This window comes from Sus scrofa, chromosome 5, assembly GCF_054392235.1.
Source record: "Sus scrofa isolate SSC_HxYL_T2T_F1_AM1 chromosome 5, Sscrofa_HxYL_maternal_Yorkshire_Landrace_v2.0, whole genome shotgun sequence".
NCBI classification, from domain to species: Eukaryota; Metazoa; Chordata; class Mammalia; order Artiodactyla; family Suidae; genus Sus; species Sus scrofa.
This window is the reverse complement of record NC_139387.1, coordinates 106420342-106447183: the sequence shown is the minus strand read 5'-3', so window position 1 is coordinate 106447183 and position 26842 is coordinate 106420342. Positions and strand designations below refer to the sequence as shown.

The 26842-nt window shown below is 41.3% G+C and overlaps 1 protein-coding gene across 2 annotated transcripts in view; it reads left to right on the top strand.

Annotated features, from left to right (window-relative positions):
* The window catches only part of LOC146403604 (uncharacterized), a 79708-nt gene that overhangs the window by 18817 nt on the left and 34049 nt on the right, over positions 1 to 26842 (top strand). Inside the window, exon 3 of one of the 2 annotated variants that reach the window (XM_084957692.1) lies at positions 3328 to 3387. The exons of the other annotated variant lie outside the window; for it this stretch is intronic. Coding sequence (XP_084813818.1) covers positions 3328 to 3387 — 60 coding nt within the window. The remainder of the gene's footprint in view (positions 1 to 3327; positions 3388 to 26842) is intronic. 2 annotated transcript variants of the gene reach the window in all.

Genomic DNA, 26842 nt, shown 5'->3' with positions numbered 1-26842 from the left:
CGATTGGACCCCTAGCCTGGGAACCTCCATATGCCGTAGGAGCAGCCCTAGAAAAGGCAAAAAGACAAAAATAAAATAAAATAAAATAAATAGGAAAGAATAAGAAACAAAGAAGAGAAAAATTAAAAAATGAAATAAGGGACAAGGAAATAAATAAAAAGCCCAGAGGTGGCATGGCATTTGAGGATAGGCTTGTTAACTGAATCAAACTTGGGTCTGCCTTCCTGTACTCAGCAAAGTCAATCCATTGTCATCAGTTTGTGGTGAAGGGAACTACAGTGTTTATTACAGGGCACCAAGTAAAGAGAATGGGCAGCTCATGTTCAAAAGACCCAGACTCCCTGATGGCTTTCAGGCAAGGAATTTTAAAAACAGTGTTAGGAGAGAGAGTCGTAGGATATATGACCAACTTGTGGACCTTCTTCTGATTGGTTGTTGCTGAGAGATAACAGGGTGATCTTTTGAGAATCTCAGTCATCAACCTTTTGATTCTAACCAGGATGGGGTTATGTGCTTGTGGTCAGCATGTGGTCACCACCTTTGTCTTACGTTTTTGCCGTGAAACTCAAAGATATGCAAAGGATTTTTATCTATATCCTTTCAGAAGAATATGAGTCTTATTGTTTTATGATTTTTATTTTTTTCCATTGTATCTGTTTTACAGTGTTCTGTCAGTTTTCTACTGTACAGCAACCCAGTAACACATACATGTATACATTCTTTTTTCTCTCATTATCATGCTCCATCATAAGTGACCAGACATAGTTCCCAGTGCTAGACAGTAGAATCTCATTGCTAATCGATTCCAAAGGCAATAGTCTGCATCTATTAACCTCAAGCTCTCCATCCATCCCACTCCCTCCCCCTCCCCCTTGGCAACCACAAGTCTATTCTCCAAGTCCATGATTTTCTGTTCTGTGGAAAGGTTCATTTGTGCCAAACATGAGATTCCAGATATAAGTGATATCATATGGTATTTGTCTTTCTCTTTCTTAGTTCACTCAGTATGAGAGTCTCTAGTTCCATCCATGTTGCTGCAAATGGCATTATGTCATTCTTTTTTATGGCTGAGTAGTATTCCATTGTGTATATATACCACATCTTCCTAATCCAATCATCTGCTGATGGACATTTGGGTTGTTTCCATGTCTTGGCTATTGTGAATTGAGCTTCAATGAACATATGGGTGCATGTGTCTTTTTCAAGGAAAGTTTTGTCTGGATATATGCCCAGGAGTGGGATTGCTGGGTCATATGGTAGTTCTAGGTATAGTTTTCTAAGGTACCTCCATACTGTTCTCCATAGTGGTTGTACCAGCTTACATTCCCACCAACAGGGCGGGAGGGTTCCCTTTTTTCCACACCCCCTCCAGCATTTGTTATTTATGGACTTTTAATGATGGCCATTCTGACTGGTGTGAGGTGGTATCTCTTGGTAGTTTTGATTTGCATTTCTCTGATAATCATGGATGTTGAGCATTGTTTCAAGTGCTTGTTGGCCATCTGTATATCTTCCTTGGAGAAATGTCTGTTCAGGTCTTTTGCCCATTTTTCAATTGGGTTGTTGGCTTTTTTGCTGTTGAGTTGTATAAGTTGCTTGTATATTTTAGAGATTAAGCCCTTGTTGGTTGCATCATTTGAAACTATTTTCCCCCATTCTGTAAGTTATCTTTTTGAAAACAAAAAGAATAGGAGTCTTATGACTCTAGTGTTCAAATTATTAACTCCTTGAGCCTACTCTTTGGAACTCAGGGAAGGCCTAAGAGACCGAAACCTTTATTTTTTCCTAGAAAAAAGAAACAGGGGATACAGAGGGACTTTTGTACCTGGAAGATAACACAGGGTCCTGTCAATTTCAGTTCCTTCTTTTCTTTGATACTTCTCAGTCCTGAGGGGAACAGAGGCAGGATGAGAAAGGGAATAAAGTTTTGAATAGAGAGATTAATCATAAACTCAGTGGGGAAAATCAGTTTTAGGGGGACTTGGTTTCAGGCTGCCTTGTTATAGTGTGTTTCTGGCCAAGCAGAACATTTATAAGGACACAAAAGTAGTCTAAATTTTGGTTCCCTAACATGGCCTTCTTGGCGAGATCTGCTCCATCTTGGGCCTAGATGGTTATTGCAACAGAACTAAGCATTCCTACATCAGTATGATTTTCCTATCTTTTCACAGGAAGATAAGGCTATAAACCAGTAAATTACTTCATTGCTTTGTGGAGGAGGAAAATTAATTTTCCTTCTACCCTTCTGAGTTCTTGGCTGAGAACCCCCTGTAATAAAAGACAGATTAACAGAAGGAAAAAAAAATTTTTTAATTATGTACACACATAGGGGAGTGCCACAAAGATATGAGACTCAAAAGGCAGCCAGGCAATTGAGGCTTACGTATTATCCTGAGTGAAGGAAAGCGGATGGCAGACTGAGGTTTCAAAGGGGGGAAGGCCAGTCTCAGAGTGGTGAGAGGAGCAAATGTTTGGTAAACAAAGGTTATTCTGCCAAGCAGCGTAATCTCTCAGGTAGAAAAAAGGTTGTCTCTGGCAATAGCTGCCTTCCTGGTACAGGCCCCCCTTCTAGGGTGAATTTCCTAGAAGGGGGAATAAATGGAGATTTTCCTTCAAAGGGGTAACTTCTCATGTGTCTTCAGAGCTCTCCAGTGTCTGTAGTTCCTTAAAAATAATCAGCTGGAAATAATCCTCACGCCAAAGAAGCATGTTTGTGGGCGGCACATTCTGCTCCTCTGCAGCTTACTTCAGAAACTTCAAGAAAATTGATTCAGAAAAGTAAACTCGCTAGCTGATTGCTTCCTTAGGACAATAGACTGCTCACCTGGCACGCTGCTTGCTGAAGAAATAATTGTTGACTCAAGAATCATTTCAAGGCCCCCACCTGTATATGACCATCAGTCTTAAAACTATTTATATCATGAACTTTTCCTGATTGCACATAGATCCCTGCCTTGAAAAACCAGCATTCAACCACAGGATTCCTGACCTTAAACCCCTATAAATGTCTGTATCTGACCTCTTCCTGCAGGGAACCCATTAAGACTCTTTCAAGGTCATTTCTCTCTAATGGTAGGGGTAGACTGTAATAAAAACAGGTAATGGGCCAGCTTCGCTAGATCAGCAGATTATTCTGGTGGTTGTCTGGGTCTTCTGAGAGAGTGGGCAGTTGACATCCAGCATCTGACATACTGCTTTATGGGCAGGGGCTTGACTTATATAAGCGATAAGTTATAAATTGGTATAGCACTTAACATGACGCATCACAGGTTACAAAGCACTTCAACGTCCATCACTTGATTATTCATCCTTAACATTCTTTTATAGGTCGATAAACAAAAGCTCAGAGAGAAAGGCCAGATGCTTCGGTAAAAAATCAAATAACAGGTAATCAAGATGGGGCTTGATGTATGGATTATAGCAGCATCAATTTTTTTCAGGTTGTTTGTATTCTTTGTTCCCATATCACTTAATCTCTCTTTTGTCCCAATATCCTTGCCTGATTTTCCACGTCCAGGTATCTTCCCTGCACCTGTTCACAAGTCCCTCACATGGATCTGCTATTTCTCCTTCTGCGACTCTTCTAATCACTTCTTCTTTTGGAAGCTTCCCAAGTAGATCACGGTGTGACCTTTGATAGTTGATAGTTAACAGGTTGTTGATGAAAAATTAGTCCATCTAAGAAAGAAATGGAAATTTTTTTTCCAGCCGAGTTTGAGATGTATAACCTGGGAAGAGCATCTCAGAAAAATCTGAGACCTGTTCCACCCATTAGAACTCAAGGCAAAGTTATGTAAGTTTTTTGAGACAGAGGGCTGTACATCAAATGACGTGTTGTTGACAGTATAAATGATCCAGATTGAAGCATCATCCTGGTGGGTCCTGTGACCCCTTATAAGATCAAGAAGGAATGTTATCTTTAAGAAGTTGTTCTGTTGATGCCAAGAAAGTGGAGCTCTTTGTGGTTGAGCAGGTATTTTTACAATGGGGGAGGTCTGATCAACGCATAATACAGAAACACAGTGCACAGTGGGGGAGAGGGGAGGATAAAGGGCAGAGAAGAATTTTTATGTTTACATTTTTCTTGTCTTCCCGTAAAATATGAATTTTCTTTCACAAAGGTAACAATTTCTCTGCTCTTTCATACTGATGAAGTTTATTTCTCCAAATCTATTTGAGGCCCTTATCTTCTAAAAGGCAGCCCCCCTAACTAAAGAACTCCTGTAGCTTTCTTGATAGAAGGAAATTTAGGCTTCCCAAATCACTTACATGAAAGACAGTCTCTATGGGAATAGGGTTACTGAGCCATCAACTGACCCTGTGAGTCAGCTTCCTCTTGAATACGCCGTGACAGACATCCCTGTGCCACCACCCTCGTGACCTCAGGTCACTGCTTCAGCGTTGGATTATTCTCATTTTTCCCGTATTTCTCCTCAGCCAGAAACCCAGGCAAGGGTGCTATAGGTCATAGTCTGCCCAGGGGCTCCTGGCAGACGGAGCTGGGGCGGGTGAAAATGCAGCTCCCGTTCCCCTGGCCAGCCCTGCCTGCCCAGAGGGGAGGCCTTTTTCTCATTTACACAAAGGCAGCCTGCGAATTCGTGAGGCTCACCTGGCCTGAAATATTTGCATGAGACTTCACCGAATGGGACGCTGGACAAGGACACCTGCTACTGAACAGTCGCGTGCATAAATCTCTCTCTCTTGTGCTCTTCTCATGAGTGTCTTCCTCTTCATCTCGGTGCCAGGACTCCCGACGCAGACCCCATGCCTTAAAACAGAACAGCATTTCAAGCCCTTCTGGAGCCCTTAGGCCAGGAAAATGGGGATAATAAGGGCGTACTGTAAAGATCCAGTCGGGAAAATGCGGTTTTTAAAACCGTGCCTGGTGCATGGGAAGCACTCGGTATCGGTAGCTGTGATTGATTCCATAGCTTTTGACTTTACTCTTCCTCTTTATCTTGCCCGACTCCACATTCAAACTCATCAGTGAAAGGATTAGATTTTGAACCCTGGGGAGGTCCTGTTGTGGTGCATCAGACACGAATCCAACTAGTGTCCATGAGGATGCGAGTTTGATCCCAGACCTTGCTCAGTGAGTCAGGGGTCCAGCACTGCTGTGTGCTGTGGTGTAGGCCACAGATGTGGCTTGGATCCCATGCTTTGGTGGCTGTGGCCTAGGCCAGCAGCTGTAGCTCCGTTCGACCCCATATGCCGACCTTAAAGGCAAAAAGAAAAAGATTTTTCAACGTTGAACAGAATTTATGTTTTTACTTTTAATCATGACCCTTGAATCCTAAAGAAACATATCTTTCTTCTAAGAAAATAATACATGAATAATACTTATAAAATATTTATAGAGTATTTGTGAAAGTGCATTTTCACATATAATGTTAGGGTATATATTAAAAATACTAGCTATACACATTATTCAAATGCCTGTATCATGTCAAAGTTATAAGTGTAATAGGTTTTTATTTCAAAAATGAAAGCTCTTGTCTGTATAATACTGCTTTTTGTAACTGCCGGTTATACTCCACAGGAATCAGGGTGCCTGGTCATTCACCAGGACAGAATTCATACTGTACTTTTAGAAAACATGCCTGTCCCCTTTGACTTAGGGCAGGCAATCCTCCCAGACATGTCACCAGAGCAGGACTGATTTCATTCTCCTGCATGGAAGGGCTGATAGCTTCTTGAGATTATATTTGCTTGTTAGTGCAGCCTTTCATAAGGAACTAAATTGTGCCTCTGAGTGTCATTTAGACTCAGTCAAGCTGGATTGATATAAAGTAGAGTGTGTCAGAGATAAGAATGGAGTGATATTTTTAGATCGTTTTAAATTTAAAAAGCTTTATGCCACCATTAGCACATTCATTAAAGTAGAATTCAATTATGAGATGGGTTTTTATGCATATATAAGGTATCAAATTAAGCAGAAGAAAATAACTTTAAGACCTCTTACTTTAACTGGACTCCTTGCATTTTATAGGTTTTGGAAAAGTAGTTCTTAATTTTTCAATTAGTCTTTTTATTAAAGACTCCCTGTAAAACTGTCAGTTCCCTGAATACTTTGAGAAAGACACATAGAGACGAGTCTAAAGGAGTGAAGACATCCCTTAGGAGTCATCGTTTTCTTATTCTCCATGGAAACAGGCACGGACCCCCTCTTCTTCATCCCTGTTATTACCACGTAGATCAGGACCACAAACCCAAAAGCCCAGGGGAGCCAGACAGGTAAATGAGCAAAGGGACACACGCCCAGTGTAAGGCAGTGAAAGTGTGGAGCCTGGACGACTGGAGCCTGTGTGCTTCATCCTGTTCTCACAGTTGTTACTTTGTTCCAACCTGTTGGGATCGTGGGTCCAGTGTGGACACATCTGCATATTTACGGAACTACTTGTCCATTTGTAAATGTTGGCCAGTGGCTCAAATGAAGAGGAAAAATACCTCCTGTAGGTCCATTCTGTGGGCGTTGAAAAGAAAGTAGCTGTGAGCCAGGACTGGGTCGTGAGCCTCCAGGTGCACCTCTGACTGAGAGGGAAATGACATTAGAAGACAGACTGTTACAAACATTAAAAGATAACAGGGAAAAAATGTATCAGGAATTCGGTACTTACAAATGGCTTCTTAAAGGGAGGCATACTTATTACCTCACCTAAGTGAAGAATCCAGATGTGGGACTAGATTCAGGCAGGGGCGGGTCTAGCAATTCAGAGGATGGCAGCATTGCTTCTGTCTGTCCTTTCCTCAGCCTTCAAAGGTATCTGCTTTATCCTTCAAGTTTCTCATGGTGACCTCAGTATATCCAGGCTTTTCCACTGGGGTTGAAAAGTAGCTGCCAGTTTGCAAGCTTTATATGTTCACACGATACCTACTAGGACAAGATAGCGTCTTGAGCTCCTGCATAAGACAGAGTAAATGTTTCTTTCCAGAGAGGGCAAAAAACTATATCTATTCTAAAAGTCATAGAAGAAAACAGGATAATTTTTATTTTTATAATATTAGTGAGATTAGTTAACATACAAAATTCAGAAGCCATAAAGGAGAAGCAAAATAAATTTGACTACATAAAACTACATATTTATAATAACACAATTTTATTAAAGGCAAGAAACAAGCTGCTAATTTTTTTTTTTTTTTTTTTTTTTTTTAGGGCTGCACCTGTGGCAAATGGAGGTTCCCAGGCTAGGGGTCCACTTGAGATACAGGGGCCGGCCTATGCCACTGCCACAGCAATGCCAGATCCAAGCCGCATCTGCGACCTACACCACAGCTCATGGCAATGCCGGATCCTTAACCCACTGAGCGAGGCCAGGGATCGAACCCATGACCTCATGGATACCAGTCGGGTTTGTTTCCACTGTGCCACAAGGGAACTCCCCAGACTGGTAACATATTTGCAACTCATATGACCCACAAAGAAATAATATCCTTAATGTTTAAAGAACACTTACAAATCAAAAGGAAAGATAAACCTAATAGGAGTATAAGTTATTAAGAGGAAAAAAATGGCTTAAAATATAAAAAGATGTGGGAGTTCCCGTTGTGGCAGCAGTGGAAATGAATCTGACTAGTATCCATGAGGAGTTGGTTTAATCCCTGGCCTCGCTCAGTGGGTTGGGGATCTGGCATTGCCGTGAGCTGTAGTGTAGGTGGCAGATGCATCTCAGATCCTGCGTTGCTGTGGCTGTGTCATAGGCCAGCAGCTACAGCTCTGATTTGACCCCTAGCCTGGGAACCTCCGTATGCTATGGGTATGGGATGTGGGTGTGTGTAGATAGATAGACAGGTAGATGCTTAACTTCAGTTAAAATTAGAGAAGTATTAATCAGAAGAAGTCAACATTATTCTTCATGTGTTAGATTAGCAAAGATTTAAAGAACTGTTATTATATAACATGGCAAATCTGTGAGGAGACAAACCTTTTTACCTGTCTTTGAGGGTGCAATCTTTTTAAAGGACAACTGCCAGTATCACTCAAAATCAAATTGTGTCACCTTACTGCTCTGCAATTTAACTTCAGGGATTATATCTGCCAATCCCTTTCGGTCAAGGAACACCAGTAATGTATGTGTAATTGAACTGGATTGGATTTATGGCTCATTACAGGAAAATAGAATACATACCAGAGGGAACTGTGAGGTACCCAGTAAGCAGGTTCATTTCTCACTCCCTGTTACAGGATTCTAGCTTTGATTGGATGCTATGGGGGAGAGTCCAAGGAAGTGGGACTTTGCCTTGGATTGGGTGCTGACAGAAAGTCGGGCTAAGTCAATTCGTATTATCTAGAGGGAGGGCAGATGAATGAGGCTAATGCTGGAATCAGTAAAGAAATAGTATCCAGTTTACTAAGTGGAAGCAGAGCTGTTTTGTATTTTGTGATGTTTGTACAGTGAATTTATTTTTGTCTATGCTTAGAGAAAATTATGGAGTGGTCTTGTTTTGACTGCTTTTATCGTGGTTTCAGAGGGAACTCGTTGAGCTTGGGGTCCCATGAGATTTGTTAATGTCCAGCAGGAGAACAATACGGTCCAGCTGTGCGTGCCACCCAACTTCACACAATGCCGAAGCCTATCTGAAGTGCTATCAGGGGCTGTTTTTTTCTTTCTCATGTCTTAAAGATATACTTTCCCTTAGAGAGATTCAGTTGTGTACAAAGATTTTCAATATACCAATGTTTATAGCAAAATATTCTAAATAATCACTAGCAACAGAAAGCCTAAATCAGTGAAATTATTCTTGCTCTAAAATGGATTACTATGCAGCTGTGAAAAATAATGTAAAAATTCTTCTAACAGGAAGAATTCTAAAATATTATTAGGTGATAAAAGCAAAGTCTAAAATAACACTTGTTTCCAATTGTGCTGAAGGTCCTTTTTGTTTGGTTTTGGGGTTTTTTGGGTTTTTTTTTTTTTTGTCTTTTTGCCTTTTCTAGAGCCGTTTCCAAGGCATGTGGAGGTTCCCAGGCTAGGGGTCTAATCAGAGCTGTAGCTGCTGGCCAGTGCCAGAGCCACAGCAAGGCGGGATCCGAGCCGCATCTGCGGCCTACACCACAGCTCAAGGCAACACCGGATCCTTAACCCACTGAGTGAGGCCAGGGATCGAACCTGCAACCTCATGGTTCCTAGTCGGATTCGTTAACCAATGAACCATGATGGGGACTCCCTGAAGGTAAATACTGTTTCATCCCCATTTCAAGATAGGAATATATTTTCTGACCCTGCTGTGTTTCTGACCCTGGCATGCCTTCATTGTATATTAGGATAGTATTTTGCCTCTTATTTCCTTTATTATTACAAAACATTCTCATTATAAAAACCCTCTTTATGTTAGACTTTTCACATGTTATACATTTTTCTGTATTAGAAATGGAGAAATCAAGATAGCTTTCCTAGAATCCCAGATCTAGAGCTCTTTCTAATTTTCAAAATGTGTTCAAAAACAAAAGTTGACATTTTCCTGAGATCTCTTAACTCTGAATCCTTCTTCGCAAAATTATTCTGAGCCTTTTTTTTCTTTTTTCCCTACTGGAGTTGTACTCTCCGTACTTTTTTACTTGATGCAAGGTTTGGCACTGGAAGGGGACTTTTAGCTGATCACCGTCAAGTGTCACAAAGCCCAGGTCTCTCCAGCACTAGCCTACACACCGTAGTCACCTCGCGATTTAAGGTCTGCAAGTCTCCCTCCCCGTTCCAGCTGCTCGCCTCAAATCGTCTTGATGCGTTTACCAGTGAGTGTCTGCTGGTCATTTGGATCCTTCTCCGCTCCAGAGGCATCAGAACCTTCTTTGTCTTTACCTTCTCTCGCCTCTTGGCTGAAACCATGTGATTGGTCTTCATCTACTTAATCTGAGGGTTGATAGTTAACCCAGGGGTAGGTATGGTCCTTGTATTTTAGGTTTTGCTGTCTTTGTCCCTGTACCTCTTTAGAGATGCGATTTGGGGAAACGTAAAACTTTGGCCACTGTGATCCCAGAGGCCTCCGCCTTGAATGTTTGAACACCTGCTTTTTTTGTTTTACGCTCTTCTGTATTTTTATTCTTTCTTAAGTATACACTTTGTCATAATTTCATGTATTCATTATATATGTGTGTGTGCGTGTGTATAATTGGACTCATGTGATATGTCAGATGGAAAATGTAAATTTGTGACATGCATTCCACCTTGGTAACTACTGTTAAGTGACCCAATCTCATTATCATTCTCTAGCATTCATATTTGGATCTCTAATCTACACACACACACACACACACACACACACACAATGAGGACTCCTTGAAAACAGATGATGCCAAATGTTAAGGTGGAAGAAAAAAATCAGTATGGACCTGGGGCATCTATTTGTTTGTACTAATTTTGTAAAGAAGGAAAATTGCTTGACACAGACAATAAAGGAAGGAAGACAAATTTGGGAAAGGAAGACAAATTTCAGAGGTGCTTATTAGCCAAGTTTATATAGTTTGAGCATTAAATAAGATTAATGATATAATTTTTGTGACAATTGTATTAGTTAGCAGGTTGAATGTAAGAAAGTCTAGAAGTTCCTAATAAGCTTATATAAGATCACCAAAAGATATTACATTATACAAGAGGAGTATATCCAATAAAATATGCTTCTTATTTAACTGATCAAAATATATAAGGAATTATTAACATACAAAAGCATTAAGTAAATATCCGTAAAGCTTAGTATGTACTCTCTTTGAGCGAAAGAGCACATAAGAAAGACAAGTTATCCCAGCAAAAGTAGATTCAGCAGCAAGTAAAGGAAGGCCTGATCAGTACATATAATTAATCAGACTCAAAGGGTGTCCACAGCTAATCAGCCTCTCTGGTCACACACAATAATCAAGAAGAAGGAGGCTTCAGCAGAGTGTTCTAAAATGATAAACTAACCAAATGTACAGAAGGGTAGCGCTGCCTGTGCAGACGTAATCCCTCATCTCCTAGGAGTTGACAGTTCTTGATGGTCCAACTAATTAAAATAAAATACTAATGAGAAACATATAAGATTTTAATAGTACTGACAAACCACACTCAGACAGTGGAAAGGATTAAAACAGAAAAAATTCCTTACCTCTTTGAAAGCTACCAAATCTCAAAAAACTAAAACTTTCATAAACAAAATTTAAAAATTTTAAAGTTTTACACTGTAATGATTAGAATTTGGTATAAAAGGGAATTTACTACTGATTAGCAGCCTAGAAGTTGCCTTAGACTGATGAACCAGGGCCATGACCCAAAAGACTTAAACTTTTCATAACTCATAGCAAACCTGACTAGGCTGAAATGATTTCATTTTCTTAAATATTATCAAAACCTGGGAGTACCTCTGATTCGACCCCTAGCCCAGGAATATGAATTTGACAAATGAATTTGAGTGTGTGAATTTGACAAAACTAATTGAACTTCACACCTACAATCTCTGAATTTGACTGCATATTAATTATATCTCAATAAAAAATTACTTAAGGAGTTTCAGTCGTGGCTCAGTGATTAACAAATCTGACTAGGAACCATGAGGTTGCAGGTTTGATCCCTGGCCTTGCTCAGTGGGTTAAGGATCCAGCGTTGCCGTGAGCTGTGGTGCGGGTTGCAGATGCGGCTTGGATCCTGCGGTTGCTGTGGCTGTGGTGTAGGCCCGCAGCTACAGCTCTGATTAGACCCCTAGCCTGGGAACCTCCATATACCATGGGTGTGGCCCTAGAAAAGACCAAAAAAAGGAAAAAAAAGAAAAAAAAAAAAAAGGAAAAGCGAACTGGGGATAATTGAGAGAAGTTTAAAAAAAAAATTATTAAGACCTCAGGCAGGGATTTTAATGGAAACCTAGGAGGATAAGATACAAAATAAAATAATAAAAATAAAAGATAATATGGTAAGTATATATTTAATATATATAATGTATATAATTTATTCCTGATTTTAGAGTGAAAGTATTTATTAATTTTATAACCATTGGAGTCGTACGTTGTCTATTTTTAAAAGGTATTTAAGATATTGAAAGTAACCTAAAATATAAAGGTTCTTGGGTAGGCAATATGTAAAATTACATGAAAGTTTACTTCGCTAAATTCTTAAATTTTGTTTTATTAATTTCTGTAGGTAATATTTAGAGGAATTTATTTACTATGATCATAAGATGAATAAACTAGATATTAATAAAGACACATTTTTGTGTTACTCTCCCACATAAAAGTTCATCATACAGCCAAAAGTATTGATAAGATTCTAGTCAGGGGAAAGCAGAAATTTAAAAAGGAAATGAATGAATGAGAAAGAACATTTCGGGTAGCTTGAAAGGAGCAAAGCAGAGTGATGCGGCAGAACCTAGAGACACATTCATCTGGACTGGCTTCATGGAAGGCCTCACGGAAGCTGTGATGTGGGGGTGAGCCCAAACGACCAGAAAACACCAGCTCAGTAAAGATCTAGGGGCAGGTGGTTCTGGGCAAAAAAATAGCAAGAACAAGTGTCCTAAAGCAAATGTCTCTGCTGTGTCCAAGATTTGGAAAGAAAGCCAACCTGGTGGGAAAAGGGGAGGAGGGTCAGAATGATAGGGAAGTCCACAGCGAGAGGTGGGAATTTTATCCCCAGCGCAGTGCAACGTGTTGCAAGTATTGGGTGCAGAGGAATCAGAAGCCAATGGACTGTTCCTCTGTGAGGAACAGGTTGTTGGGGAGCAAGAGAGGAAGATGGAAGACCACTTGTCTCTTTATCTGGATCCTAGCTTACGTACTCCAAGGTCCCATGAAGCCTTCCCTGCTCACTTGAATAGAGATCATTTCTCTCTTTACTCTGGGTGTCACTGTGTCGCTGCTGTTTCATGACGTTCATTATATTCAGTTTTGTATTTGAAGCAGCTGTTATGTTTCATCCTCTCCTTGAAAATCTTAGACAATCCATTCCTACCAGGTAGCGACTATACCTTGCATGTCTTTGCATCTGTAACAGACCTTAACTTGGTGGCTACTCCAAAATGAATATTACATGAGGATGAAGAAGTGAGAATTTATTGTGCTCATGGTAATGCATAGAATCTCTTCAGCTACAGCGCATATAGCTATTGAGATAATTAAAAAAGGAAGTGACTGTTCCTACCCACATTAATAAAGTATGAAGAAGATGTCTCAATTTTTTATTCAGGACCAGTTCAATGTCTGCTCTGGAAGAAATAGAGAAAATGGAACTTTAAAAAAAAATGGAACTTTAAAAAAATAAGGGTTTAATGAATCTGGGTGGGGAAGACAGGGTTGAAAACATTGCTGTCAGTCCGACAAAGTTCTTTGGGAAAAAAATGAAGAAAGAAGCCAATAGCTTTTGTGTTCTGTGTTGTTGGTAGAAAGAGAAATGAGGACAGCACTTCGTAGACGGTGTTAGAAGGACAGAATGTCATATACTTACTGGAAGGTGACAAGCTGTACCAGGGCAGGCCAGGACCAAGGAGATGTGCTGGGATCAGCACGGATGCTGAGCACAAGTGAGAAGGAAGAAGACCTCAAACGTGCGTGACATGAGGGCTGCAGATGCATTCGCGATGCTCTGAATAGAAGCAGAGGAAATAGCTTCACGTCGATAAAACCACTGAGGTACAAACTTGTTTACTCACCTGGGGAGAACACCAGGAAGTTGGAAAAACAGTTTTAGAGCAAAAAAAGGGATATTCGTTATCATCTCCCCAAACTGTGTATCTCGTAGATGAGGAAATTCAGCTATAGCAATAGGAAACAGCGCCCTGAGGTCACACAGCTAAGGAACAGGAAAACTGAGATACGAACCAGGTTCCCCAATTTCAGCTCATGCCTCTTGCCATGATGGATGATTCCCATCCATTTCCCCTTATTTTTGTCACTGTGCTTGAAATTCTTTGGGGGGAGTTCCCTCTTGCCATTTTCTGCCATCTTAGGGGACTGTTGGTCAAGCTGCCCCCCTCTAGGGCTTGAGCACAGGACCAAATGCTAGACAAATCAGACTGGGAGTTGAAATCCTGAACTCACTGATCCTAGGACAGGAAAACTGATGAAGCTGAATCATCGCAGCAGTGGCACAGCTGACAAGCCTGTCATTAGCTATTTAGATCCCTGGAGCCCCCTCCGTTTTGTGCCTCCTAGAGCCTGGTTCTCTCCTTTTTCCTTCGATTTTTGAGTTATCCCACGTTCTTCCCACTTTTTCATTTTTATTATATTTTCAAGCTTTTTGCTTAGCAAAGTCGATTTCTTTTGCTTACAACCAAAAAAGCTCTACTTACTGCTCTGCTTCCAGGAATACAAACGTGTTAGGACATGAGAGGAGACATGAAAGAGACAACAAAAAGAGGAAAGGGAATGACCCAACTGTGGTGTTTGCTCATAGGACCAAAATAGGCTGTCAGATTCGGGTGTACATGTGTTCATTCCTGTAGGTTGAATACGGTTTTATTAAAGATTGAATAGGTCCAGGAGGGACGAGATAACAACTGGTAAGCGTGCAAATGAACGGGAGTAAAAAGACCCACAGCACACCTCAGGGGCTCAACAGGCAGCTGGACAGGGACCCAGGAGTGAGGACTAATCAGTAGGGCTGGGGAGCAGTCAGACCAGGATCAGCTGCTTCGATCCCCGGAGCCACCTCATTCTTACTCCTGAGCCTGCTTCTTTCCCTCTTCCTTAGGTTCTCGAAATTCTGAAATGATTCTCTGCATCCGAGTTCATGGGTAGCTGAGCTCAGATAGTGCAGAGGGCGCAGAGATTCCTGTATTGTCTTTTCCTCTCTTACCTGGGCCTTGAAGCTCTATTAAAATGTCACTGGAAAAAAATGGTCCGAGCGATGTGACTGGAAACCTTGCCTGATTTTGCACTTAGTACCCCCAAGCCAGACAGTCAATCTCGCTAGGCCTCAATTTCCTCCTCACTACAGTGAAGAAACAACATCTGCTCTGTTTACCTCCTGAATTGTGAGAAACACATGAGAAAATGGGTGCAATAGCTTCCTCAATTGAGAAAAAAGATCAAGAGAAAAATGTCACTTTCCCTTCGGCATCCTTTCCAGACTTTGTTATGAACAGCCATTTCTCAGCCATGGCAGAGAGAAGCTTTCAAAAACAGTTAGCTCAAGAAAAGGAGATTGAGTCTCTATTGCTGGCTTCAAGGGCCAGCCTTTGGGTTATGCAAAGGATAACCTTGTTTCTGTCCCTACAAATAAGGACAGAAGAGAGGCTCCAGGAGGAGTTTTGACAAAAATTATAGTGCAAGACAGGTACACCCTAACTGAGAAATTACCAGAGAATTTATTCAGAAAATACTTGTGTTTCCATTAGAAATGATCGGTTTGAGGATGAGAATATATCTTTTATTTCTGAATCCCATGCATCTGCAATAGTTTATCACAATAAATATTCATTGAATAAATAAAGGGATGAGAATTACTCTTGCCTCAGCCCACCATAATACTCCTATCTCCTAAAACAGTGACATTTGCTTCCTGTTCAGAATGGCGAACTAGTTACAAAAGTTTGCCTGCTGTTCCTCTGGAGTCTTTTAAATTTACATCATCAAGTAAAATTACAGAAATGTAGAGCAAGAGAGCAAGAAAGGGAATACGATCATAGCAATTCAGGCAAGGTACCAACACCTTATTAGGAAGTTCGATTCCATGAAAGCAAGAGTGAGGGAAAGACAGAAGTAATTTGGGGGTGGAGGAAGAGGAAATTAAAGTGGTGCATCTCTGAGCTGGCCAAACTTAGGCAACTGATCCCAGGTCTTCGGAGAGGTCTTCAGAGGGGCCGTATGAGCCACCATGTCCCAGAGCATTCCATAGCCAGGGAAGAAGAGAGAACGAATCTGTTAGCTTCTTCCTGTCCTGCGCTCCCATTGTTCAAGGCCACCTCTTGTCCTAGCCCCTCAAGGCTGTTTTACCCACCTCTCTGGAAGGCTCTGGAATGAGGTTCTTCCTGCTAGCGCTGGCGCCATGGTTGGGCTTCTTCACACTGTAGCCATGCCAGATGCTGCAGCAGAGACCCGGCTCTGTGACTGGGATTGACCCACTGGTGCTCTGGGCAAGAGGTCAAGCAGGTAACGGGCACACATGGGGAACAGAATGGCTTCATGGGCCTGAAGGAGCACTTACACCGAGTCCAGGGTACCTCCCAAACACCTTTTTCAGGAATTTACTTTAGGCCAGAAAAGCAAGGGAATAAATGTGAGGGGGAAATAGAGAAGCAAAACTGAGGAAAAATGACAGGCCACAGAGCCAGGCTGGAGAGCAAACAATGCATGTTGGAATGAAAAGTGGAGGCCTATGAGAGATGTTCATAAAGTGATATATTCAAGATATGATAAAATCAAATTGTTCAAGAAGAAGAGAGAGACAGAAATCCCAGAAAGCAAAACCAAAACAAACAGCAAATTCCAATAATTGATTATGGAGCCAATTATACATGCTAATAACATTGAAAATCTACAAGTGAAATGTATAACTGTTAGAAGTTAGGCTAAGATATGGAGTTGCTGCTGTAGAAAATCATTAAAAAATGATTTTATATAATAATATACTTGTAATAATAATGATATGTTACCTTGAAACTACTAATATATGTTGGAGAATAGAGAAAATAAATTGTGCTACTATCTTTAGAAACCAAGGTTTATAAAAAAAAAAAGAAATGCACAATTAATGAAATTAAGAGTCATGTAATGGTTTTATATGTCAGTACAGCTTATTTATTTTTAGCTTTCAAAAAATAACAAAATATAACACCTTATGTCATGCCTTTTCATACTGAAAATGTCTAGAAACAGTGATAACTTGGTATAAATGAGCAATACTAGTGTCGAGATTTTGGTCTCTAAATATAATTTCTCTCTAAAAAGCTCCAGTGATCCATTTCAAACTGATTCCATATTCTTGACAGAAAATAGACAGGATGATTCCTGGGATATCTTGTTGGACGAAAAGCAAGGAAATTATGCAAGACTACAGAAGTCATGTCACAGTGTCTCAGGAGCCTACTTGAAGAAGTTATCACCAGGGTGAAATAAAAAAAATCTGGCATTGAAAAGAGTAATGACTGCACTGTACAAAACAGATCGCATATGTAAAAATCCATTAAATCTAGAAACAGGCAGCCAAGTCAGTATGCTAGAGCACTGTCTCATTTTTATGAAAATTAATAAATCGGGAAAATGACTCAAGCATGTATCCTGCCTTCCCTCTACACACTGTGTCAAGGTAACAAGGAGTTAATGGGAAAAATTCTCTGCAGTAGAACTGGTAGTTCAGAAGACATAGGAATATTAAGAAAGTCAACGTTTTAATCCTCGGTGAAGACATAGTTCTGGTCAAAGATCATGAGTGGCTGCTAAAACCACGAGGTAAAAGTTGGTGGGGAGCTTTACGGTGTATGGTTTAGACTGACAGTCCATGAACCCACTAATTAATCTTCTCATCACTCAGAGAGGAGCAGCGGATCTGGTAACTCTTCAGACAAGATACTGTGAAGTTCATGGCACCATCCACGACGTGCAGGAACTATTTTGCAAAAAAAAAGTTTTTTAAAATGTGAATTTAAGTAGACCTCTGGGTCTAACTACCGGTTTTGTAGAGGGCACTTACACACCGCCTACTAACAACACTCTAACACACCCAATCCAGCTACTCCACATTTCTCTTTTTTCTTCACGTGAGGAAAAACTGCTACCATGGAGACTATATAATTACTATCCCCATGGGTTACAAATATATTGTCCTTGACGTCTGACGTGATCTCAGGAAGGGCATCTGACCTTGATTCATTTACTTATTCAGTCAAGATTTACTGGCCATCCTCTGTAGGTCCAGCACTGCATTAAGTGCTACTGATTCAGAAATGCACATTAGAGCCTCTGTCCAGGATGTTACCACAATTTCCTCAAAATCCGGAACTCTGTTCTTAGAGATAAATTAACTGGGCAGAGATATTTGGAAGAGAGTAATGGAAAGAGCTCTGACCCAGTTATCTAAATATCAGAGCCGGTAAAGTGGATATTAGACAAGACCCATGACCATATTTATGGAAATGCTGAAAGGTTTAATTCTCAAAATTAAAATATGTGTATTGTGTTGCATTATAACATGGTTTATTCTCAATTTATTCATGGTTTCTTTGAAAGTCAAGTCTTTATTGAATTGTTGGAGTTGAAGATCAGAAAATCTTTAGCATTTAAATATGAACTCTTTTGAATTGTTAGCAGATATTTCACTTAAAGACATGTTTTTAAAAAGAAACTATTGTAGATATAATTGGTGTGGGGGTGAAAGTCAACCAGAAGCGCAATAAATATTTTGTGTCATTGGTCAAAAATGGATTTCTAGGAGAGTCAGCTGATTTTTAAGTTAAAAAAAATGAATTTCTGGAATTTTATTTAATTAATTTAATTTTCAATTAAAAATGAGTTTCTGGAATTTTATTCTCATATGGCAGAATTTAACAAGCAATTCCTGCAGTGGTTGCTTTCTCCATATCAAGCAAAGAGGTGATGTGTAGGTTTGTCTTGTAATTGGAATAATATGTCACTTTTGTGGAGGGGCTTGAGTTGCATTCTTCTGTCCAGTGAGCATTTTTCTATCATCTTGGCTGGGAAGAAATCTCAGAAGTGTCCCTAGTCTTTGAAATAATTTTGAAAAAGAACTCTTCATATTTTACAGAATACATTTTTCAACAAATTACCTAGAGTTATGAGAGTTTGGAAAATAAGTCCTCTGAACTTCGTGGGGTGAGTGAGAGTTTAACTTGCTTTCAAAAGGAATCTTTTTGTTTTATTGGCCCTCTTTGGGCAGCTGGAAAGACTACGTCTGCATTTAAACCTGGGTTAAAGTCTCACTTTCAGAGGAAAAGCCCAATCTGGGCACTTGTGTCTGACCAATCTCTTTAACTTCCATTGAGGACGGTGGCAAGCAGGTAGGATGAAGAGAAGACAGTTGGGACACCACAGTGGGCAGCCACACGAGAGACTCTTTCAAGGGAAAGTTCTCATCCGGGCGTGTGGCTACGGAAATAGAAGGGGAGCCTTGAGGTATCTCCCAGCATCCCCGTTCTGGGAATGTCTTCTGATCTCAGTGTATCCACTTGGTGCCGTCACGGTATAGTGCTCTCCGTGAGTACCTTGGTGGTAAATAGTGAATCTCAGAACGCCTCACTATTTGGGTTTCTTACCACACATGTATAAAACTCAGAACTGGCCAATGGGGAAAAAAGAGGAAGAATAAAGCAGAGGCACAAAAGGGTGAGAGAAAAGACAGATTCCGTGGTAGCTCCGTGGGTAAGGGCCACATGTTGTTACTGCTGTGACTCTGGTAGGTTCGATCCCGGCCCAGGAACTTCTGATTACTGTGTGCATGCCCCCCCCCCAAAAAAAATAGGAAATAGAGAGTCCTGAATATTGGTATGTGCTGGACAGTGTTTAACAATCAGTTTCCTAATTAAAAAAGAGAGAGAGAAAGAAGGAAAGAAAGACTAGCATTGGCCAATTTATGCAGTCTAAATTTTTCTACTATGGCCTATTTCAAACCATTACCAATAGGATGCTACCAAATGTGAGTTGGAAAGAGATTCCTGGTGGTACCCATCATATGCTATTTTTATAGGAGGACACTTATAGACAATTCCTTTTATGTCAATTAAAACCTGAACATGAAACATGCCATATGTTTTTAAAACACACATCTCCCCAAGTAAATGTGCGAAAAGTCAGTTGGATTGAATGTCTGTTGTTGGAGCGGGAGAGGGAAATGGAATTGCAGATGGAACAGAAAGATAAAAATAATAAAGTAAGATCCAACCCACGAGGGGCCTTATCCTAACTGAGATGACGTGTGCCACAAAATGGGAGTTAGGATTAACTCAACTCTGTGTACCTGACTCCACAGAAATTAAGAAGGCAGAAAGGGGCAAAATGTGGGGGCCTGATTATAAAAACTTGACTTTGGGGGCTTGGGTTTTCAACCACTGAGGCCATTCTCTTGTAGCCACCTTGGGCTCCTTCCCATGAGGACAAACAGGAAGGCATCCCGGTTGAGCAGAAGGGAACCTGGAGCGGAAGGCGAGACACACGCGTTTCTCAGAGCTGGGTCCAAAGCTGCTTGAATGACTTGCGGTGGGTGGCAGACATTTTCCTTAAACGGAGACGCATAGGACCTGAGCTGCGCACCCTGCAGGGTCCTCGTAAGGGTGAAATTAGGGGAAACTGTGACAAAATGCTGAAAGCTTTTCATAAATATCACATGCTTGTGTCTGTTGCAAGGCTGGGTGTATGAGAGTCATGATTGTAGTTGGGAGAAGGCGAGGAGACCTCAGTTTCAAAAGCCCTGGAATTGTCTTTGTCACCTAGAAAGAACGAGAGAACAAGAAAACCAAATCTAAGGGAGTTTCTCTCAACTGCCCTCCCACCCTGGCTCCTCACTACCCCTCCCTGCCTCCCTCCTTCCTTCCCTCCTTTCTTTCTAGTTAGTGCTGTTAACCTTGAGTGTCAGTGGTCTGATCTTGGAGTCGGAGGAGCTCTGTTCTAGGACACATGAGGGCAGGCCTGGCTCCTGGGCAGATCCATCCTTCTGGATTGCAGGCGTGGGCCCTCTTTGTTTCTGTGTTGCCATTTGCACTCATGACAGACGTAAGTGCTGAACCTTTAGCATAAATTAAGCTGTTGGCACCACACTGTAGCAGACACCGTTTTCAAGTACCCACCGTAAATAGAAATGCAGACGTCCTGTCAGATGTTGAAGAACCACAGTGGAAAGCCAGACCTGGCCTTCCTTGCCCTCTCGGCCTTCGTACCGTAGCACAGACCTTCCTTGAGCACCAGCTTCGGGACAGGCCAAGGGCATGGGTGAAGATACTTTTTTCTGGATGTAGGCTTTGAGACGCTCACAGTGTAATGTAGTGATTCTCAAATCCTGAACCTTGGATGTTTGTAAAAGTGCAGGTTACGAAGTCCACCTAGATCTTTTGAATCAGAATCTTTATGAATAAGCTGGCCATCTGCACAACTGTACAAGTTGCCCAGGTGATTCTAATGCTCTTTGGAGTTGGAGGACACTGGGCCAGTGGACCTTTTGTGGCGATGTCAGCTGCTCTTAGATGTGACATGAGCATTAGTCAGTCCGTTGGTCCAATAGCCACATAAACTGCCCATATCAAGTACTCTGCTCTTCCTCTTTGCTTGGCTCTACTTACGAAACCCCTCAACCCAGGAGGAGGGAAGCCTGAATTCTGGGCTCTCCTGGGCACTCTCAGGATAAGGTCATTGTGAGATCACCACCCTGCCAACCTGCTGTGTGGCATCTTCTTCTTTCCTCTAACTTGGTACCAAAGTGGACACGAGGAATGGAATAGTAATAAAATCCACATGGACGTTTCTCTTAACTTCAAATTTGCACGGGAAGAATTTTTTTTTTTTTTTGGTGTGGTGAAAATTGTCTGGATTGGAGGGCAGGAGTTGAATCTGCCCCTGTGTAGGCCTCAGTTTCTTCGTGTGTCAAATCCGAGCTCAGAAGACGACTTCCTTTATGCTCATGCTTCTGAGACCATCCCATTCACGACGCAGGGCTGTGCTTGGACTCTGGTGTGCAGACGTACAGGATTCTCCATCCCACTTTGAGGATGGTACAGGCTCTTCGGACTTTCTAGATTGAAGGAGCCTTATTCCTCAGCTTGTCTTTACATGGAAGCTCGCTGGGACCTTTGCTATTGCAATTTTCTTTTAGTATCTGGACGAGATATGAGGATTTTGGTTTCCTTGATATAAAAGAGACCATGTTTGTACATATGTATATAGTATTTCTAACATATAGATAAAATAAATCCAAATAATTTCAAGAGGATATGTAACAGTAAAATATCACCTGGGGAGTTCCTATCATGGCTCAGCAGAAGCGAATCTGACCAGCATCCATGAGGACACAGGTTCAATCCCTGGCCTTGCTCAGTGGGTTAAGGATCCGGCATTGCTATGAGCTGTGGTGTAGGTCACAGATGTGGCTCGGATCTGGTGTTGCTGTGGCTGTGGTGTAGGCCTGAGGGTAGAGCTCCAATTTGACCCCTAGCCTGGGAACCTCCATATGCCATGGGTACAGCCCTGAAAATACAAAAAAAAAAAAAAAGGTAATATTAAAATCAATAATAGTAAAAAAGTTAGAAATTGGTGAGCTTAATTATTTAGTACTTAAAAGAATTTATTTAACTGTAAACTTGTGTCATTTAAAAAAATTGTTTTTCATTACTCAGTGAATTTATTACATTAATAGTTGTACAATGATGTGTATCGTTTCTTTTTTGGTTGTGCCTGTGCCACACAGAAGTTCCCAGGTCCGGGATCAAACCTGTGCTACAGCAGTGACTAGAGCCACAGCAGTGCCAACACCAGATCCTTAATTGCTAGGCCACCAGGTAACCCTATGCTTACTGTAATTTAATTTTCAATAATAATGACTGAGTTTTCAACCAGCTTACAAAGTTCCTGAACTTAGTCATCGACTCTGGTGAGCTGGTAGGGCTGCTTCTGGTGCACTGGTGATCCTGATGGTGTAGACGTGCCTGGTTCCAGTTGTCTTGCAAGCCTGCCAGCCCCATTTTTGTTGTTTCTGGATTGAGATAGCCCAGGGCCTTTAGAGTAAATCTCTCCCTCTCGGTTATGCATAAGCTGATGCACATCGGGTTTGGGCCATTTGTACCGCGGGTATAGCTGTTGTCCTAGGAGTTGGCTGCCACATAATAGAGAAAGGAAAATACTTAAAAGAAGCCTTTAAGGGGACTTCCTTGTTGCTCATTCCTTGTGCAAAGTCTTGTGGTTGACATTTCGATATCAGCGAGCTTCAGTTGCTTTCCCTCAGGGTTCCTCGTTCCGATTATCCTCTGGCCGTCCAGGCAGACACCACAGCTTTGCTTATGAACGCCTTGCGGGCCACGGAGCGTAGAACTGAGAAGAAGGCATTGCTCATCTTCAAGCTTCAAATTAGGCTTTTTAAAAAGTCCATGGTATGAGCAGTCGTCTTGAAAATAAGCCTCTCTGTTGCAGAAACTAGGCTTGTTTTTGAGTGATGAAACATTTTAATGATCTCCAAAGCCTGAGTTCCTTGGAGTTCTCAGTAGTCTTGAAAATAAGCCCTTCTGTTATAGAAACTAGGTTGTTTTTTTTTTTGATTGATGAAACATTTTAATGATCTCTGAAGCCTGAGTTCCTTGGAGTTCTCCAAGCACAAAGTTCAGCATAAATCCGAGAATGTGGGAGGATCTATGACAAGGTAAAAGCAATTTTCTATCTTGGATGGGGAAGTTAGGGTAATGGGTAATTACAGAGAATTATTAAGGATATGGCTAGACCTTAGATTGTGGACCCTGCAGGGTGCTTGTGGGTTCCGCATTTCTGGAATGGCGGTGGGTGGGTGGGTGGGTAGCAGCGTGATGAAAATCATGATAGAAACCCAAAACGTATTTGAGAAGATAAAAGACTACAGGTTTCTGTAAGGTAGAACCACACGTTTCCAAGCCGGTCCCTGAGCAGTAAAGGAGAATGCCCAAAAGACTGGACCAATGCCTGGGTCTAAAGGCAGCCTCATAGATTCCCTGAGTCCCAAGGAGAAGAGAGGAGAAACTGAGACCAGAGGACTGAGGGGAAAGGATGCAGGATCTACACTCAAATTACCCAGAGGCTCCTGCAGCCTCTGGCTGAGAGTGTCACGAAGACCAGCTGCCCATTTCCAGAAACAGTGCGTTGCCCCCGGCAGAGGTCGGCAAGAACAGAAGATGGTAGCTGGGTCACAGTACCAGCACTGTCCCTGTGAATAAGCTCCTGGGAACTCCCAGTGCTTCTACAGAGAACAGGAGAAGGAGGAGGGGGTGAGAAAGACGGTCTGAATGGACTGAGTAACCTTGAGGTGACTGTGTATCACAGTGGCAGTGATTTACAACACAGGCCTTGTGGACAAAGTTACATTGTGTTGTATATAGAGAAACTTTAACAAGCTACCTTTTTCACATTTGAGTCTTCAGAAATAATTGCTGTAAGTACTTCCCACTAAAAATTTCTGGTTCCAGGTTAGGGTTAGGAAGAAGGATCACACGATTTGAGATTTAAAGCCTAAGGATTCCTTGCTGCATTTTTCTACCCTGAAAAAAAAAAAAGAATCCAAGAACAACCAAAGTATAACCTCAGTTTGTCCGTGGTGTTTACCAGTTGCTGTGGGGCTATATTCTATTCATATACATATGGAGGACCCATAAATACTTGCTGGGGCAACAGTTTCCTTTCCTAATTTTGATGTTTTGGTCAACATTTGAAAATTGAAGTCAGTCCAAAGTGAAGTTTAGAATTTGTCCATTCTAAATATTTCAGTCTGCATCTGAGGTAAGTGTTGTCCGATAATAGACACAGCAAACCATAGACATTTTTAAGAGAAAGAAATAAAGGAAAAAAGAATCGGGTTTGGAGCTACGGAAATACAGATTTCTGAAACTTATCCACAACCATCCTGATTCAGACACTCGTCTCAGATGAGTCTCAGGAATGTTCATATCAACAGGTAGTGTCTCAGGGAGTAATCTTGCAGAGAAAGAAATCAACTCTGCCAACCTAAGCACAAAAAGTGGTCCTAGACAAATTGGGGGATTGCTTGCAGAATTTAATAACCAGCTAAGGAACGAGGCTTTGCAAAGGATAGGCATTAGGAAGTTCAAGTGACCTAAGGACCAGTAATTAGTAAAAGTTTCTCTGGGGTTCTTCTCACCAAAAAAATTTAATTTCATTCCTATTTCATCTTTGCCTCGGGTTTCTGAAGATTCAGACTCCAGGAAGGGGGCATCTGATAGTCCAGACTTGGGTCTTCTAGTCTCTACTTGGTTGGGGGAAGCCCCGACACTTTGACAGGCAGCCCCTTCAAAGGGGGAAAGTGGGTCCCCTAAATAACTGCAGAGGTCATTGCTAAAAGAATGAAGACTTGATAGGAAGGCAAAACCACAGTAGTCCGGCATAGTACCCAGGTGACTCAGAGACAGTCATGAAATTTGTATCCCCGAGTGGTTACCATTGAAGACGCAGTGATGACATGTGTTTTGGCTTCGTGGGGCTGCCATGACAAATCCCCACAAAATGTTTTTTTTAAACAACAGAAAGTTACTCTCTGAGAGTTTGGGAGTCCAGAAGTCTAAAAATCAAAGGGAAGGCCAGGGCTTAGAGCAGAGAACTTCCTTTCTTGGTCCGGCTTTCCATAGCTCCAGGCCTTCCTTCGGCTGCATCATGCCAACCTCTGGCTCCATCGTCACACAGCCTCCTCTCCCGGGCCTCAGTGCATCTCCACCTCAATTCTCCCTTGGCACGTCCCTTACAAGGGTGCTTGCTATAGGATTTAGGGCAAACGCTAATTCTGGAGTGATGTTATCTTCAGATCCTTAACTATGTTAGAAGGATTATTTTTCCAAATAAGTTCACATTCCCAGGTTCCGGGAATGAGGACATGGACTTATTCTGGGGTGGGGGGGAAGACCATTTATCCCCCCAACAGGCATCCCTCCTTCCACGGTGCTTCTCTTTATTGCATTTTTTTTTCCAAATTAAGGATTTGTAGCAACCCTGCATTGAAGAAGTCTAGGGGTACCATTTGTCCAACAGCATTTGCTCACTTCATGTCTCTGTGTCACATTTCGGTAATTCTTCCGACATCTCAGGCGTTTGAATTAGTATTATATTTGTCATGATGATTTTGTTACCTCTATGATCTTTCTTATTACTGCAGCTTGCTGGAGGTTCATGTTAAGGATTGTACTTTTTATTAGGTAATACACACTTAATAGACAACAGCATAGTGTAAATATAACTTTTAAATGCACCAGGAGACCAAAAAAATTCATGTCTCTCACTTATGATATTCACGTAATTGTAGTCTGGAACCGTATCTGCAATATCTTTACAAAGTATGCCTGCATAATATCCTTAAAGACTTTTGACGCTTTGTAATGGATTCCAGGGATAGTATAACATGCAACACATAACAATAAATCAAGGTAAACTGTGATAAGTATCAATAATTTTTTATCAGTTATACATATACATATATCCATTCTTTTTCAGATTCTTTTCCCATATAGGTTATTACAGAATAATAAGTAGATTTTTCCCTGTGTTACATACAGTACATTCTCATTAGTTATCTTTTTTTTTTTTTCTTGGCTGCACCCTTGGCATTTGAAGTTCCCAGGCCAGGGATTGAACTTGCACCACAGTTGTGGCCTGCACCACCGCTGCAGCAACGCCAAATCCTCAATCTGCTGTTCCACATGGGAACTTCCACAAATATTTTTTTAAAGTAGCCGGGACTGGGGGAAAAGGATAAGCATACTTTTTGAGTGAATGAGAAAAGGCTTTGAGAGGAAGTGGCATTTCCAATAGCTAGATGTTATAAAGAGTACATTCTAGGCAAGAAAAAAATACATGAACAAAGCTCTGGGAGCTGAAAAGAGGAAAATGTGATCAATAAATTAGGTTAGTAGGATTTTTTTTTTTTTTCAGCTGCACCCATGGCAAATGGCAGTTCCTGGGCCAGGGATAAAATCCGAGCTGGAGCTGTGATCTATGTCACAGTTGCAGCAATGCCGGATCCTTAACGCGCCAGGCCCCGAATGGAACTTGGCAGCTCCACAGAGACAAGCCAGATCATTATTGCACTACATTAAGGCAGGAACTTCAAGTTTAGATTTTTTAATTGAAAGCAGTACAAACACTGGGTAATTTGGTCAGAAAATAAATTTATGAAAGGATATTTAGTATTTCATACCATCTTGGGAAAACCTGAGAACTAGACTTAAAAGTCAGTGCTGACCTGGATCTCACCACCTGCTATGTAAT